At 47.3% G+C, this 15,509-nt stretch overlaps 1 protein-coding gene across 1 annotated transcript in view; it reads right to left on the reverse strand.

The window, feature by feature from the left end:
- The window catches only part of SDR16C5 (short chain dehydrogenase/reductase family 16C member 5), an 81,127-nt gene that overhangs the window by 43,970 nt on the left and 21,648 nt on the right, over positions 1–15,509 (reverse strand). The window contains exon 2 of the mRNA XM_069731373.1: positions 7,405–7,764. Coding sequence (XP_069587474.1) covers positions 7,405–7,725 — 321 coding nt within the window. The 5' untranslated portion in view covers positions 7,726–7,764. The remainder of the gene's footprint in view (positions 1–7,404; positions 7,765–15,509) is intronic.

Below are 15,509 nucleotides of genomic sequence, written 5' to 3' on the forward strand. Positions count from 1 at the left end.
GGGCCGCTGACTTCCTCAGCCGCCAGGGCCTCGCGGCAGAGGAATGGTCCTTGCATCCGGAGGTCTTCCATCTGATTTGTCTTCGATGGGGGACTCCGGACGTGGATCTCACGGCGTCTCGATTGAACAGGAAGGTTCCGCAATTCATCTCCAGGTCTCGCGATCCTCTCGCAGTGGGCGTCGGCGCTCTGGCCATTCCTTGGTCACAGTTCGTGCTGCCCTACCTGTTCCCACCCCTTCCATTACTTCCCGAACTGTTGAACAAGATCAAAGCGGAAGGGGTGCCGGTCATTCTGATCGCCCCGGATTGACCCAGGAGATCTTGGTTCACGGAGCTCGTCAATCTTCTCGCGGACGCTCCCTGGCGCCTTCCAGACAGGCCCGATCTGCTGTCTCAGGGTCCGATCTGCCACCCGAATTCTCGGTCGCTTAGTTTAGCGGCGTGGCTGTTGAGACCGCAGTTCTAGAGCGTCCGGCCTTTCGGACCGGGTGGTTCACACCATGATTCAGGCTCGGAAGCCTTCGTCTTCCAGGATCTACTATCGTACCTGGAAGGGTTACTTCCGTTGGTGCGGGTCCAACCGCGTTTCACCCATGTCCTTTTCCTTGCCTTCCATCTTGGCTGTCCTTCAGACAGGACTGGATTCGGGCCTGGCTCTTCGTTCCCTGAAGGGCCAGGTTTCTGCGTTTTCCACCCTTTTTCAGAAGACTTTAGTTTCCCGACCACAGGTTAAGACTTTTCTTCAAGGAGTGGCCCACACTGTTCCTTCGTACAGGGCCCCTGTGGATTCGTGGGATTTAAACCTGGTACTGGACGTTCTGAGGGTTTCCCCCTTTGAGCCCCTCAGGGAGATTCCCCTGTCTGTCCTATCTTGGAAGGTGGCCTTTCTTGTGGCCATCACTTCTATCCGCCTGCGTTTTGGCGGCTCTATCATCCACCAGGACAAGGTGGTCCTCAGGCCTCCACCTTCCTTTCTTCCTAAGGCGGTTTCCACCTCAACGAGGACATCGTTCTACCTTCCTTTTGTCCAGCTCCTACTCATCCTTTGGAGCGATCGTTGAACAAGCCGGACTTAGTCAGGGCAGTGAGGATCTACCTGGATAGAACGTCCACTTTCCGGAAGACGGATTCTCTTTTCGTCTTTCCTGATGGCCCGCGCAGAGGCCAACCAGCTTCTAAGGCGACTATTGCTCGCTGGATCAGAACGGCAATTCTGGAGGCTTACCGGGTCAAGAACACAGTGCCCCTCCTGGGATCAAGGCTCACTCTACCCGGGCAGTCGGCGCCTCCTGGGCGGTGCCCATAGGGCTTCCGCCCTACAGCTTTGCAAAGCAGCAACTTGGTCTTCCATCCACACGTTCGCCAAATTTTACAAGGTCCATACCTACGCTTCGGCGGACGCCAGCCTAGGCAGAAGGACCTTGCAGGCGGCAGTGGTGAGTCCTCTGACCTGATGGAAGTCTGTTTTTCCCGCCCTTGGGACTGCTTTGGGACGTCCCATGGTTCCTGTGTCCCCCAATGAGAGGCGATAAAGAAAACAGGATTTTTGGTTGCTTACCGTAAAATCTGTTTCTTGGAGCCTCCATTGGGGGACACAGCTCCCTCCCAATGTTTTCTGTTATCTGTTCTATGACTGTTCTCACGTTTGCAGTTCTCAAGTTTGTGGTTATGGTTTTTCAACCTTGTTATTTATCTCCTACTGCTTTCTCACTAACTGAAGAGTATAATGCCAGTCGGTGGGGTGTACACTGCAGAGGAGGAGCTAACTTTTTTATTTGCATAGTGTCAGCCTCCTAGTGGCAGCAGCATACACCCCATGGTTCCTGTGTCCCCCAATGGAGGCTCCAAGAAACAGATTTTACGGTAAGCAACCAAAAATCCTGTTATTCTCACCTTCTGTTGTCCGCCGAGGTGCGCGCGGCTGCTGCCAGCTTCCGTTCCCAGAGATGCATTGCGAAATTACCCAGAAGACTTAGCGGTTTCGGAAGACCGCTAAGTCATCTGGGAAATTTCGCAATGCATCCTGGGAATGGAAGCTGGCAGCAGCCGTGCGCGCATCGACACAGCTTCGCTGGTCGCCGGAGGGTGAGTATATAACTATTTTTAATTGTAAGTATTATTATTAATTTTTTTTTTTTTTAACAGGGATATGGTGCCCACACTGCTATATACTACGTAGGCTGTTTCACACACACAGCACCAGTCACCTCTCAGCGCGCACACACACACATCTCTGCATACACACACCTCACCACACGGTATCCCAAATGATCGCACCATCGCCGGCAGCTTCTTGTCTCGCACAGCCGCGGTGCTGAATGATGATGTAATTCAGCCGCTGCTGTGCGAGTCATAACAGCTCCAGATCCATCCTGGCGGGCATGCTTTGACTTCAGCTTCCTCGGGTATATGGCGCCAGCTTGTGCCCTGTCCCCCAGTTATACAGCAGACATCTCGTCCTCGTTGTTTCATATCCGTACACCCCCCACCTCGGCGACGGACGCTGCTCCTCACCTGCAGCGGACTGCGCGGCTGGCGCCCAGTTGTGCTTGTGGTTGCCATGGTGTTGGGAGCAGCCACGAAAACGGGCCTCTGAATTTCTTGGGATCTTGTGGCCCCGCCCCCCACAATGTGCAGAGGATTGTGGGAGGATCGTTCAGTCAGCACTCACACTGCAGCAAGAAAGGCAGGAAGTGAGAGTGAAATGGATCAATTCCCTGCAGCTCTGCTTCCATTTTCTGTTGCAGGCAGCGGAGTGCAGGGAGCCGCCGCACATGAGAGCAATCTGGCTAGGGGCCCCTCGGGGCCGAATAAACTAGCCAGATTGCCCTCATTATTAGCTGCCCTGCTGGGGCCCCCTGGAGCATCTGGGCCCCGGTGCAGCGGCACTGGTTGAACCGGCGGTATGTCCGCCCATGGTGATATCCCAATAGTATCACATAGTAGTAACCCACAATATCACCACAATATAAGAGCCCATAATTAACTGCCAGATTACCCAAATCATACATGCAATATCAGCCCTACCATCTATAGCTTACTAACCCTAAGGCCTAAGGGGTTACAAGGCCTAGTAAGAAAAGGGGATACAGACATACTCAACCACCATGTGGATCCATGATCATACCAGCATGCAGGCACAGCAAAAGAGACCGAGCACGTGTCTTGTGCCTTTTATGTCCAGCTAGAAGAAAACAGGAACACATGGGCTACTTGCACAGTGAACAAGTCTGTAGGAACATGTTCACACACCAAGAAACTTGTCTCCAAGTTTCTTGGTGGTGTGTGAACATGTTCCTACAGACTTGTTCACTGTGCAAGTAGCCCATGTGTTCCTGTTTCCATAATTGTTCTCGTGTCTATGTCTACAAGACTAGGGAGTTACCCACCAATACTCTTGGTGCACAAAAGCTGTTCCACTCAGCATGTCCACATTGACCTTTCCTCTCTGAACCCTGTTCACACATGTAATATACAGATCATCAGGCTTTTAAATACATCAGATAAGGATTGCATACATCAGTTAGGACTGCTCTGATATGGGTATACCTTGACGATTGGTGGAGCAGCTTAGCATACATTTTTTGCAAAAAACGTATCAACCAAATACCCTGTTTTTTACATCTTTTACTAGCACTTGCGGATTAGCTAGAAGAGGTGTGTCCAGCCCCAGGTATGTGGGGATGAGGTCACAAGTCTATTGTCCACTGGCCTAAGTCCTAAATGAAACCTGATATACCAGCTTGAGGAGGGGGCTACTGAGCACATGTGGGGGAATTATATATCACTAAACACATCTCTATGTAAAGATATATTTTGCAGCACTTCCCTACTACAGCGGGCATAGCTGGAAATAAGTAGGGTGCATGCACACTACTTCTTTCTGGCTTTGCCCACAGTTGGGCAAAGCATACTGCGCTCACGCGAGAGAACATTGCACTCTGTATTAAAGGGAGTCTGTCACCCCCAAAATAGTATATGAGCTGAGGCCACTGGCATCAGGGGCTTATCTACAGCATTCTGTAATGCCGTAGATAAGCCCCCGATGTAACCTGAAAGATGAGAAATAAAGGTTTTATTATACTCACCCAGGGGCGGGCGGTCCCGGTCCGATGGGCGTCGCAGTCTGGGTTCGGCATCTCCTATCTTCATACGATGACGTCCTCTTCTTGTCCTCTTGCCGCGGATCCGGCACAGGCATACTTTGTCTGCCCTGTTGAGGGCAGAGCAAAGTACTGCAGTGCGCAGGCACCGGGAAAGGTCAGAGAGGCCCGGCGCCTGCACACTGCAGTACTTTGCTCTCCCCTCAACAAGGCAGACAAAGTACGCCTGTGCCGGGGCAAGAAGCCAAGATGAGGAGGTCATTGTATGAAGATAGGAGGTGCTGGACCGGACCGCGACGCCCATCAAACCCTGACCGCAGCGGGACCACCCCATGGTGAGTGTAATATAACCTTTATTTATCATCTTTCAGGTTACATCGGGGGCTTATCTACAGCATTACGGAATGCTGTAGATAAGCCCCTGATGCCGGTGGCCGCAGCTCATACATGATTTTGGGGGTGACAGATTCCCTTTAAATGGACTACGGCGGACACGGAGTATATGTTGGTTTATTATTTTATTTTTGCTGCAGGAGACGTGGGCGTCGGCAATTAGGTGTTTGGCGCGTATGTATTGTGTATGTAATTACCGTATATACTCGAGTATAAGCCGACCCCCCTAATTTTGCCACAAAAAAATGGGAAAACTTATTGACTCGAGTATAAGCCTAGGGTGGAAATGCAGCATTTACCGGTGAAATATAGTGCTCTGCACCGTTCATTATTGCCCCATACAGTGCTCTGCACCGTTCATTATTGCCCCATACAGTGCTCTGCACCGTTCATATTGCCCCATACAGTGCTCTGCACCGTTCACATTGCCCCATACAGTGCTCTGCACCGTTCATATTGTCCCATACAGTGCTCTGCACCGTTCATATTGCCCCATACAGTGCTCTGCACCGTTCATATTGCCCCATACAGTGCTCTGCACCGTTCATATTGCCCCATACAGTGCTTTGCACCGTTCATATTGCCCCATACAGTACTCTGCACCGTTTATATTGCCCCATACAGTGCTCTGCACCGTTCATATTGCCCCATACAGTGCTCTGCACCGTTCATATTGCCCCATACAGTGCTCTGCACCGTTCATATTGCCCCATACAGTGCTCTGCACCGTTCATATAGCCCCATGGATGCTCCACATAAATCTGTGCCGCTGCTGCTGCAATAAAAAAAAAAAAAAACACATACTCACCTCTCTTGATTGCAGCTCCCGGCGTCTCGTTCCGGCGTCCGGTCCCGGCGTCTCTCTGCTCTGACTGATCAGGCAGAGGGCGCCGCGCACACTATATGCGTCATCGCGCCCTCTGACCTACACAGTCAGAGCGGAGACGCTGGGAAGATGGAGCGGCGCCCGGCGGCTGGAACGCGGACAGGTGAATATTACATACTTACCTGGTCCCGTCGTCCGGCTCCTTCTCCCGGACAGCTGTCTTCGGTGCCGCAGCTTCTTCCTCTATCAGCGGTCACCGTTACCGCTGATTAGAGAAATGAATAGGCGGCTCCACCCCTATGGGAGGTGGAGCCGCTTATTCATTTTTCTAATGAGCGGTCCCACGTGACCGCTGAAGAGGGGAAGAAGCTGCAGCACCGAAGACCGTGGGACGGCAGGGACAGCGCCAGGATCGCTGGGACTAGGTAAGTATACCTCAGCGCCCTCAGCCCCTCACCCGCCGACCCTGCCGCCCACCTTGACTCGAGTATAAGCCGAGAGGGACACTTTCAGCCCAAAAATTTGGGCTGAAAATCTCGGCTTATACTCGAGTATATACGGTATGTCAATTTTTAATTCATTTTATTTTTTTACAATTGGAACACAGTCGCCGGATGATGGGACTATTCGCCCATCATCGGCTCATGCTGTCACTGTTATATGTATAAAAAAACTGACCGTCACATCCAAACATAAATCAGGTCTAAAACAGGTGCTTACCTAGAGTTGCCAACTCATATTCAATGAAACAGATAAGGCTCTGTAGAGCAATAGCATGCAAACGTAAAATATGAACAATGAATTGCATTACTGCACTAGAAATATAAAAAAAATTGAGAATACTTGGAGCATAAATTGGCCAATTCATGTGTACCTGGCAGCCATGTTAAGGTGATTCTCGTTGCGAGGACCTAATACCAGTCCTCTCTTAGACAGTCTAATTTTCTCTGGGAACCTAATATGAATCCTCTCTTCTTGGACTATAGTTTATATCTCTGTGGAGGGGTAGAATCCTGCTGCAATTAGAAACACCTACAAATATCAAAAAAACTGACCGTCACATCCAAACATAAATTAGGTCTAGGTAAGCACCTGTTCAGACCTGATTTATGTTTGGATGTGACGGTACCCTTAATTGCCGCCAATAAAGGGGTTAATACACGATGTAAACAGCGGATGCTGAATGCAACTCCCATGATTGTCACCTAGTAGAACTGATCTCAAGGAAACCAGGTGGCAATGATGAGAGCTGCTTTCAGCGCCCGCCAACCACACCTTTTCAAGGTCACAAGTTTTATTCAAGTTTACTCACTATGCAACAAATCCGTCAGACATGGATGCAAAATAGAAGGAAAAATTGGAAGCCTTCTAACTTGCATCAGTGACTCATGGATTATCCAACTTGAATGGCAGAGGGTGGTCCACAAACTATCAGAATAAAACTTGCTGCGCCTCATGGATCTCACTCATTTTAGCAAATGTGTAAACAAATCCACTCTACTTAAGGGTATGTGCACACGCTGCGGATTTTGCTGCGGATCCACAGCTGTTTCCCATGCGTTAGCATGCACATGCTGTGGAAAAAAACGCGCAGAAACGCAGCTGTTTACATTCCGCAGCATGTCAATTCTTTGTGCAGATTCTGCTGCGGGTTTACACCTGCTCCAATAGAAAACTGCCGGTGTAAACCTGCAGCGGAATCCGCCATAGAAACCATCATAAACCCGCAGAAAAAAAACGCAGCGGTTTAGCACTGCGGATTTATCAAATCCGCTGCGGAAAAATCCGCAGCCCTCACAGATACGTGTGCACATACCCTTAAGGGTCCAAATGCTGTCAGAAAATTAAAAACAAAAAAAAAAAAACGGGCAGCACTTGAACGTGTCACATGGATGTGTAAAACTAGCTTTATTTTGAATCACTTATTATAATGCGGCCTGTCACCCATTTATTGAAATCATTAATCCTTCCCAGAAATATATCTGATAAACGTAAACCAGCTTGGTAGAAGAGAATACATGTTTTAAATGCTTTATTGGAATACAAATTTGTTAATCTAATTAAAAAAAATAATAATGTACCTGATCGGCAGCTCTGTAAACGTCTTCCCTCTTGCTGCAGTCACATGTATATGTATGCACCCGGACAGCGCCATTTTTCTTAGCCAATCTGCTTGTTTCCTTATTGCCCTCCTCATTGATATCCCACAACACAAGGGTAGCACCAAGACGAGCAAACTGCAGTGCCATAAGACGTCCTATGCCACTTCCAGCTCCAGTAATAAGAACCAGTTCACCAGCAACATTCTTTCTTCTAGATGGGATCAACCATAAGATGATAGACTCGAACAGCAAATAAATTGTAAGAAGCAAAACTTTCAGCGTCTCTAAGAAAAAGTTCATGATGGAAGGTGGTTTGTAGGCGTTTTATGATGGGAAAATCTGCAGAAGATAAGTGACAATTAACACAGAGGAAAACAAACATTAGCGCAAGCTTAGGACGGCTTCAAATATCTGAAGCTTGGACAATGCATGGGTCACAATACCCGGCCTGATGGCTGGCTCTCCTGACCTGTGAAGAGCCTCATAAGCAGGGCAGACTAACCATCAGAAGATAAAGTCCACCATGGTTAGGCTTTGTTCTCATTCTTCAGGCAGGTTGGGGGTGTTCTCTGGGTATTCCACAATATATGCCAGTTACATATTTCATTGTATGGCATCTGTTGTCCATTAAAAACATAATACAATGGTATTTAATGCCCCAATGTGGCAGACCAATCTTTTCTATCCAGTAGTAAAAATGTATGTCAATGCACACAACCTTGGGGTATGCCAACAGGACACACTTGGCAAACAGTGATCTTGTGGGGAGAAAGTCATGAGCCAAACATGGTGCATACCTCAATGCTTTTCAATAGTGATATGAACGGAGCCTTTGTAGATATTTTTTCATAATAAATCTACAGTAGAGTGAAATCCGCTGTGAAAGTTTGCCATTCAGGCAAAAGAAATGGAATGGCTGGTTTCCCTTCACCTATGTGTGGAAACCAAATCCACATGTACTGTACTACAAACGGTTACCGGCCATACACCAGAAATCCATGGTAATACCACCAAACTGAACACTGCCTTTGGCCTCCTTCACATGTCCATATAAAACCGGTACTAGAGTCCGTGTTTATCCGGTAAGGCGAAAGAAAAAGCATCTCCTATACTTTGCAACGCTAAACACGTACAGATGTGCCGTACGTGTTTTACACCGATCTATAGATTTGTATTGACCCTTGTCATCCATGAAGCTGGAAAAAAACAGTCTCCCGGTGGTTTACAGACACACGGTTTGTGTAAAAATACAGACATGTGCACAGAGACTTACAGCATAACATTATAGCCTAGATGTTTGGCATTGGTAAAAAAAACGGATGCTACATGTACATATTTATTTATATAGCACCATTGATTCCATGGTGCTGTACATGAGAAGGGGTTATATACAAGTTACAGATACCACTTACAGTAAACAAACTAACAATGACAGACATACAGAGGGCCGAGGACCCTGCCCTTGCGGTTTTAAATTCTTCAGGATTATGGGGAAGGAGACAGTAGGTTCAGGGTTGTAGGAGCACTGGTGTTGGTGAGGTGGTAGCTTCGGTAGTGGTGAGGAGGCAGCAGGGTCAGTGCAGTTTGTAGGCTTTCCTGAAGACATGGGTTTTCAGGTTCCGTCTGAAGGATCCGAATGTGGTTGATAGTCGGACATGTTGGGGCAGAGAATTCCAGAGGATGGGGGATATTCGGGAGAAGTCTTGGAGGCGGTTGGGTGAGGAGCGAATAAGTGTGGAGGAGAGAAGGAGGTCATGGGAGAACCGGAGATTACGTGAGGGAAGATATCGGGAGATTAGTTCAGAAATATATGGAGGAGACAGGTTATGGATGGCTTTGTAGGTCAGTACTAGTAATGTGAACTGAATATGCTGAGGGAATGGGAGCCAGTGAAGAGATTTGCAGAGGGGGGAAGCAGAGGAGTAGCGAGGAGAGAGATGAATTAGTTGGGCAGCAGAGTTAAGGATGGACTGGAGAGGTGCAAGGGTGTTAGCAGGGAGGCCGCAGAAAAGAATGTTGCAGTAGTCAAGGCGGGAGATGATTAGGGCATGCACAAGCATTTTAGTAGGTTGACGGTTGAGGAAAGGACGGATTCTGGAGATATTTTTGAGCTGGAGGCGACAGGAGGTGGACAGAACTTGGATGTGCGGATTGAAGGACAGGGCAGAGTCGAAGGTTACCCAGAGGCAGCGGACGTCCGATACGGGGGAAAGCATGATGTAATTGATTGCGATAGATAGGTCAGGTAAGGAAGATCTATGGGATGGAGGAAAGATGATGAGTTCAGATTTGTCCACATTGAGTTTGAGGAAGCGAGAGAAGGAGGTGGATATGGCTGATAGACACTCTGGGATTCTGGACAGCAGAGCAGTGACGTCTGGGCCAGAGAGGTAGATCTGAATGTCATAAGCATAGAGGTGGTACTGGAATCCATGGGACTTTATAAGTTGTCCCAGGTCAAATGTATAAATTGAGAAGAGTAGGGGTCATAGAACAGAGCCTTGGGGGACTCCAACAGAGAGAGGGTGGGATGAGGAGGTAGTGTGGGAGACGCTGAATGTGCGGTTGGAAAGGTACGAGAAGATCCAGGATAGGGCGAGGTCTTTGATGCCAAAGGAGGAGAGCATCTGTAGTAGGAGGCAGTGGTCAACTGTGTCGAAAGCAGAGGACAGGTCTAGAAGGAGGAGTACAGAGTATTGTCAATTAGCTTTGGCGGTAAGTAGGTCGTTAGTGATTTTGGTCAGGGCTGTCTCAGTTGAGTGATGGGGGCGGAAACCAGATTGTAGATTGTCAAAGAGCAAGTTAGATGAGAGGTGGGAGGAAAGATCAGCATGGACGTGCTGCTCCAGGAGTTTGGAAGCGAATGGGAGCAGCGATATTGGGCGATAGGTGGACATAGCAGTTGGATCGAGGGTTGGCTTTTTAAGGATAGGCGTGATTGTGGCATGTTTGAAAGCAGAAGGGAAGATGCCAGAAGTTAGTGATAGAGGAGACAATTAAGCCCCCCTTCAGTGATGTTGGATAGGGAGGTTATGGGGTATAGCCTCACACTGGTACATCAACAACATTATGGCGAGGGCTCAGTTCAGACCCCAGTACTGTACCAGTAATAGTTAGGCACACCATTAATCTTTCATAGTTCTGTACATTGTGAAACCTATAAATGTATTACAGAAAGCACTTCAATTTACAATACAGACGTGTTAAGTGGAAGATCAGTGTATAGGATCAGCTAATGATGGTAGATACCAAACCTGCATAGTAATACCTTAGCTTATGGTTATAGTAAGCAAAAGAAAATCAGCCGAAACACTAAAGATTAAAATCTAATTTTTTTCCAAGTCCCTCTTAAGGGACTGTCATCATAATTATCTGACAAATGCAAATTTTATAAGGGATCCAGTATTTGCAGCGGAGGTTGAACCTTTCCGGTGTAAGTTTAGATTAGTCAGTACAGCTTCTCCATTTTTTTTTTACATTTACTTCCACTTCTGGGTTTCACATTTAGTAGAAGATAGAGACAAAATGACAGGAACTAGAATAGAGTCAAAATGAAAGAACTAGAAAAACTAAGGGGCAATTATTATCCATCTCCTAGCCAGTATCGCAGTGCCCTGGCATACAACTATGGTTTTACCTGATTAATGGAGAACAGAGCCAAACTTTCTCGCTTTAGATTAAAAAAAAAAATTACCGTAATAGAAATGAAGAAACCAAGCCAAGCCTGCTGTCTGTCCATCCCTCACTCCACCCATTCCTGTAATCAGTTTATACATTATAGTAAAAGGAACTGCTTTGTTGATTGGGGTCATAATTGCAACTGTATTTAGAAAAATTGCAAATATGTAACACTTTATGAGCAGTATTAATTATGCACAATTAAATCTGCAGACCCCTCCTTATCAAAGGCCCTCCATACAGATTAGACTAAAGACGGCTGAACCCACCGATATTGATGGATTTGGCCGACAGTCTAAATGTGTATGGGAACGACTACTGACTGATGGTCAGCAGAGATGTCGATCGCACATGTCCAATTTTGGATTGGCGATTGTACTGTTCTCAAAGATAAGCCACAGGCCAAGGTGTCAGTTGGCAGCTTTCTCAGAACACAGGTGCGCTCCTGTGCATGGGATTGTTGGATGACATGACTATTTTACCATTAATTGTATGGATATTTATCCCCTTATATACATGCCCTTGTACTTACCTGATATACTACTGTTTACACAATACTCTCCTGCTGCGTCTTGGCGCCTTATTGTATAAAGAAGTCTTTTTACATCTTCTTGCATTTTGTAATAAAGTTTTATAATTATTTACTGATTTTGGCTATATTTCTTGCAAATAGGGTTTTATAGATAAAAAATACCAACTCTTGGGCGCATGTGCGGACTCTGGTAGCGACGGACATGTCGCGCTAAGCTCCGCCACCCGACAGTCCCCAAACAACCCCTTTCAGCGACCAGGACACAGCGGAATTATCACCGCTGGATCGCTTACATTCCCGGGAGTGCAGGCGTCGGTAATGCCTAAAAAAGGCAGCGCAAACCAGCCCGCACTATCTCGGAGCTCCTGAGTGGCAACGCTCCCAAAATGGCCGCCGCAGCCGCCCCATCTCCGGCTGCAGCCCTGATGACAGAGGGAGAAGTGGAGCAGGAGGATGCCGCTGCAAGCGCAGAGACCACGATCTCCACAGCAGCGCTCACAAAATCTTTACAGGAGACATTACGGACAGAGTTGTCCTCTGCCATGCAAGGTATAGCGTCACAGCTACAGGACGTCCTGCAACGCACAAACTGCTTGGAGGAGAAGGTGGAGGCCATAAATGATGCATTAGAGGAGGACCATGACATGCTTAAACACCACACCGACCGCATCACTGAATTGGAGCTTCGGTGTGAAGACTATGAAAACAGGTCACGCAGGAGCAATTTGAGAATAAGAGGCCTCCCTGAGCATATAGTGGCCCTTAAGGATACAGCGACCGCTCTCTTTACAGCACTCCTACCTGATTTGGACTCAACCCTCCTCCATATCACCAGAATCCACAGGGCCCTGGGTAAGCCTCGATCTAGTGACGTACCTAGAGACGTAGTATTAAAATTACATTATGAGGAAACGCGGGATCTAATCCTAATGGCGGCCAGAAATCAGCCCTCATTACCCAGCTTACCAAGTACTGTTCATATATACGCTGACATTGCAACAGCCACACTGGCCAGAAGGAGATCACTCAAACCCATCACGGCCTCCCTCCAGGGGGCCCAGATTAAATATCGTTGGGGGTTTCCCTTTGCCTTAAATTTTACTGTTAACTCTAAACTGTATGTCTGCCAGTCACTAGAGGAGGGAAAGCAGGCGCTAACCAAAGCAGGAATACCGATAGCCGATGATATCTTCCCCTCTACCTCAAAGAAGATCCAGGCCGATAAGGGAATGGAAAGACTCCCCCAGAACAAGAAGCCAAAACGCTAGGGTCACCTGACCAGATGGAACAATAATATGAAAGGAAACTGCGACTCTCATGACCGTCTAGTTGGTCAATTGCGGCCTATCCAACGCCTGAACATGTCCAGTTTATTATATAACGGATCCAGATGAGTATTTTATCAATCTGTGCCTGGTATACCTACCACAAGTTTATCATTCCTACCCAAATTCCATCTATCCCATCCAACCCTCCATTTTTCCCTACCCTTACCTTTCGTCGTTATGTCCTTTTTTTCTTTATTTTCATTCCTACCCCTCCTACACCCTCCCCCCCCCTCTCTCCACCCCCTACCCCCCCTTTTTTTTTCTTGGGTGTTGTTTTGTTTTACTATACTTTTACAGGGGTTGGGACTCTCGGAAGTATAACATGCTGCCTGAAATTGGTGACCCCTGGTTTACTGCTTAATATGGGAACCCAGATCGCCATATTTCTTGGACTCTGTGTCCTTTTGAATGTACTATCTGTTTTGCTTGTCGTTGTCTCCCCCCTGTCTGACTCCTTCCTCATGTTACCTTTTGGGAATAGTCGTTCCAATTTCAAAATAACCAAACACGACGATAGGGTACATGTTGTGAATTCTGTGGCCAATCTCCCTCCTGTGGTCGAGAGTGGTACTTCGGCTGGTTCTGTCTATGAGCTTCCTTTGGTGGATGAGAGTGGTACTGCGGCTTCTGAGTTTCCTTCCTCAGGTGATGAGGTTAAGTCGTTAGGTGCTGCTCTATTTAACTCCACCTAGTGCTTTGATCCTGGCCTCCAGTCAATGTTCTAGTATTGGTCTTGCTTTCTCCTGGATCGTTCCTGTGGCCTGTCTATCCTGCATAAGCTAAGTTTTGCTTGTGTTATTTTTGTTTGCTATTTTTTCTGTCCAGCTTGCTATATTGGTTTTTCTTGCTTGCTGGAAGCTCTGGGACGCAGAGGAAGCACCTCCATACCGTTAGTCGGTGCGGAGGGTCTTTTTGCCCCCTCTGCGTGGTTGTTTGTAGGGTTTTGTGTTGACCGCAAAGCAATCTTTCCTATCTTCGGTCTGTTCAGTAAGTTGGGCCTCACTTTGCTAAATCTATTTCATCTCTGCGTTTGTATTTTCATCTCAACTCACAGTCATTATATGTGGGGGGCTGCCTTTTCCTTTGGGGTATTTCTCTGAGGCAAGCTAGGCTTATTTTTCTTTCTTAGGGCTAGCTAGTTTCTCAGGCTGTGCTCGAGGTGCATAGGACTGGTCAGGAGCGCTCCACGGCCACCTCTAGTGTGGTTGGATAAAATTAGGGATTGTGGTCATCAGAGTTCCCACGTCTCAGAGCTCGTCCTATGTTTTTGGTAATTGTCAGGTCACTTTGTGTGCTCTGAACTTCAAGGTCCATTGTGGTTCTGAATTACCTGTTCATAACAGTACTGGAGGCCCAAAGTACTAATGCTTCTCAATAGAGGGAAAAGAGAAGTTCTGAGACCATTTTTTTTTTTCTTTGCACTGTGTTCTGTCTTTTCCCCTTTACATCAGGGTGGTTCAGAACACAGGTGTGGACATGGGCATTCAGGGTCGGTTCTCTTTGATGGATAATCTCGCTATAAATGTACAGAACATTCAAGATTTAGTGGTTCAGAATCCTATGTTAGAACCTAAAATTCCTATTCCCGAGTTATTTTCTGGAGATAGAGCTAAGTTTTTGAATTTTAAAAATAATTGTAAACTATTTCTGGCTTTGAAACCCCGCTCCTCTGGTGACCCAGTTCAACAAGTTAAGATAATTATTTCTTTATTACGTGGCGACCCTCAAGACTGGGCATTTTCCCTTGCGCCAGGAGATCCTGCATTATGTAATATTGATGCGTTTTTTCTGGCGCTCGGATTGCTGTACGATGAACCTAATTCAGTGGATCAGGCAGAGAAAAATTTGCTGGCTCTGTGTCAGGGTCAGGATGAGATAGAGGTATATTGTCAGAAGTTTAGAAAGTGGTCCGTGCTCACTCAATGGAATGAATGTGCGCTGGCAGCTATTTTCAGAAAGGGTCTCTCTGAAGCCCTTAAGGATGTCATGGTGGGATTTCCTATGCCTGCTGGTCTGAATGAGTCTGTCTTTGGCCATTCAGATCGGTCGACGCTTGCGTGAGCGTAAATCTGTGCACCATTTGGCGGTATTATCTGAGCATAAACCTGAGCCTATGCAGTGCGATAGGACTTTGACCAGAGCTGAAAGGCAAGAACACAGACGTCAGAATGGGCTGTGTTTCTACTGTGGTGATTCCACTCATGCTATCTCCGATTGTCCTAAGCGCACTAAGCGGTTCGCTAGGTCTGCCACCATTGGTACGGTACAGTCGAAATTTCTTTTGTCCGTTACTTTGATCTGCTCTTTGTCTTCCTATTCTGTTATGGCATTTGTGGATTCAGGCGCTGCCCTGAATTTGATGGACTTGGAGTTTGCTAGGCGCTGTGGGTTTGTCTTGGAGCCCTTGCAGTGTCCTATTCCATTGAGAGGAATTGATGCTACGCCTTTGGCCAAGAATAAGCCTCAGTATTGGACCCAGCTGACCATGTGCATTGCTCCTGCGCACCAGGAGGATATTCGCTTTCTGGTGTTGCATAATCTGCATG

Source organism: Ranitomeya imitator, chromosome 6 (assembly GCF_032444005.1).
Source record: "Ranitomeya imitator isolate aRanImi1 chromosome 6, aRanImi1.pri, whole genome shotgun sequence".
In the NCBI taxonomy this organism is placed as follows: domain Eukaryota; kingdom Metazoa; phylum Chordata; class Amphibia; order Anura; family Dendrobatidae; genus Ranitomeya; species Ranitomeya imitator.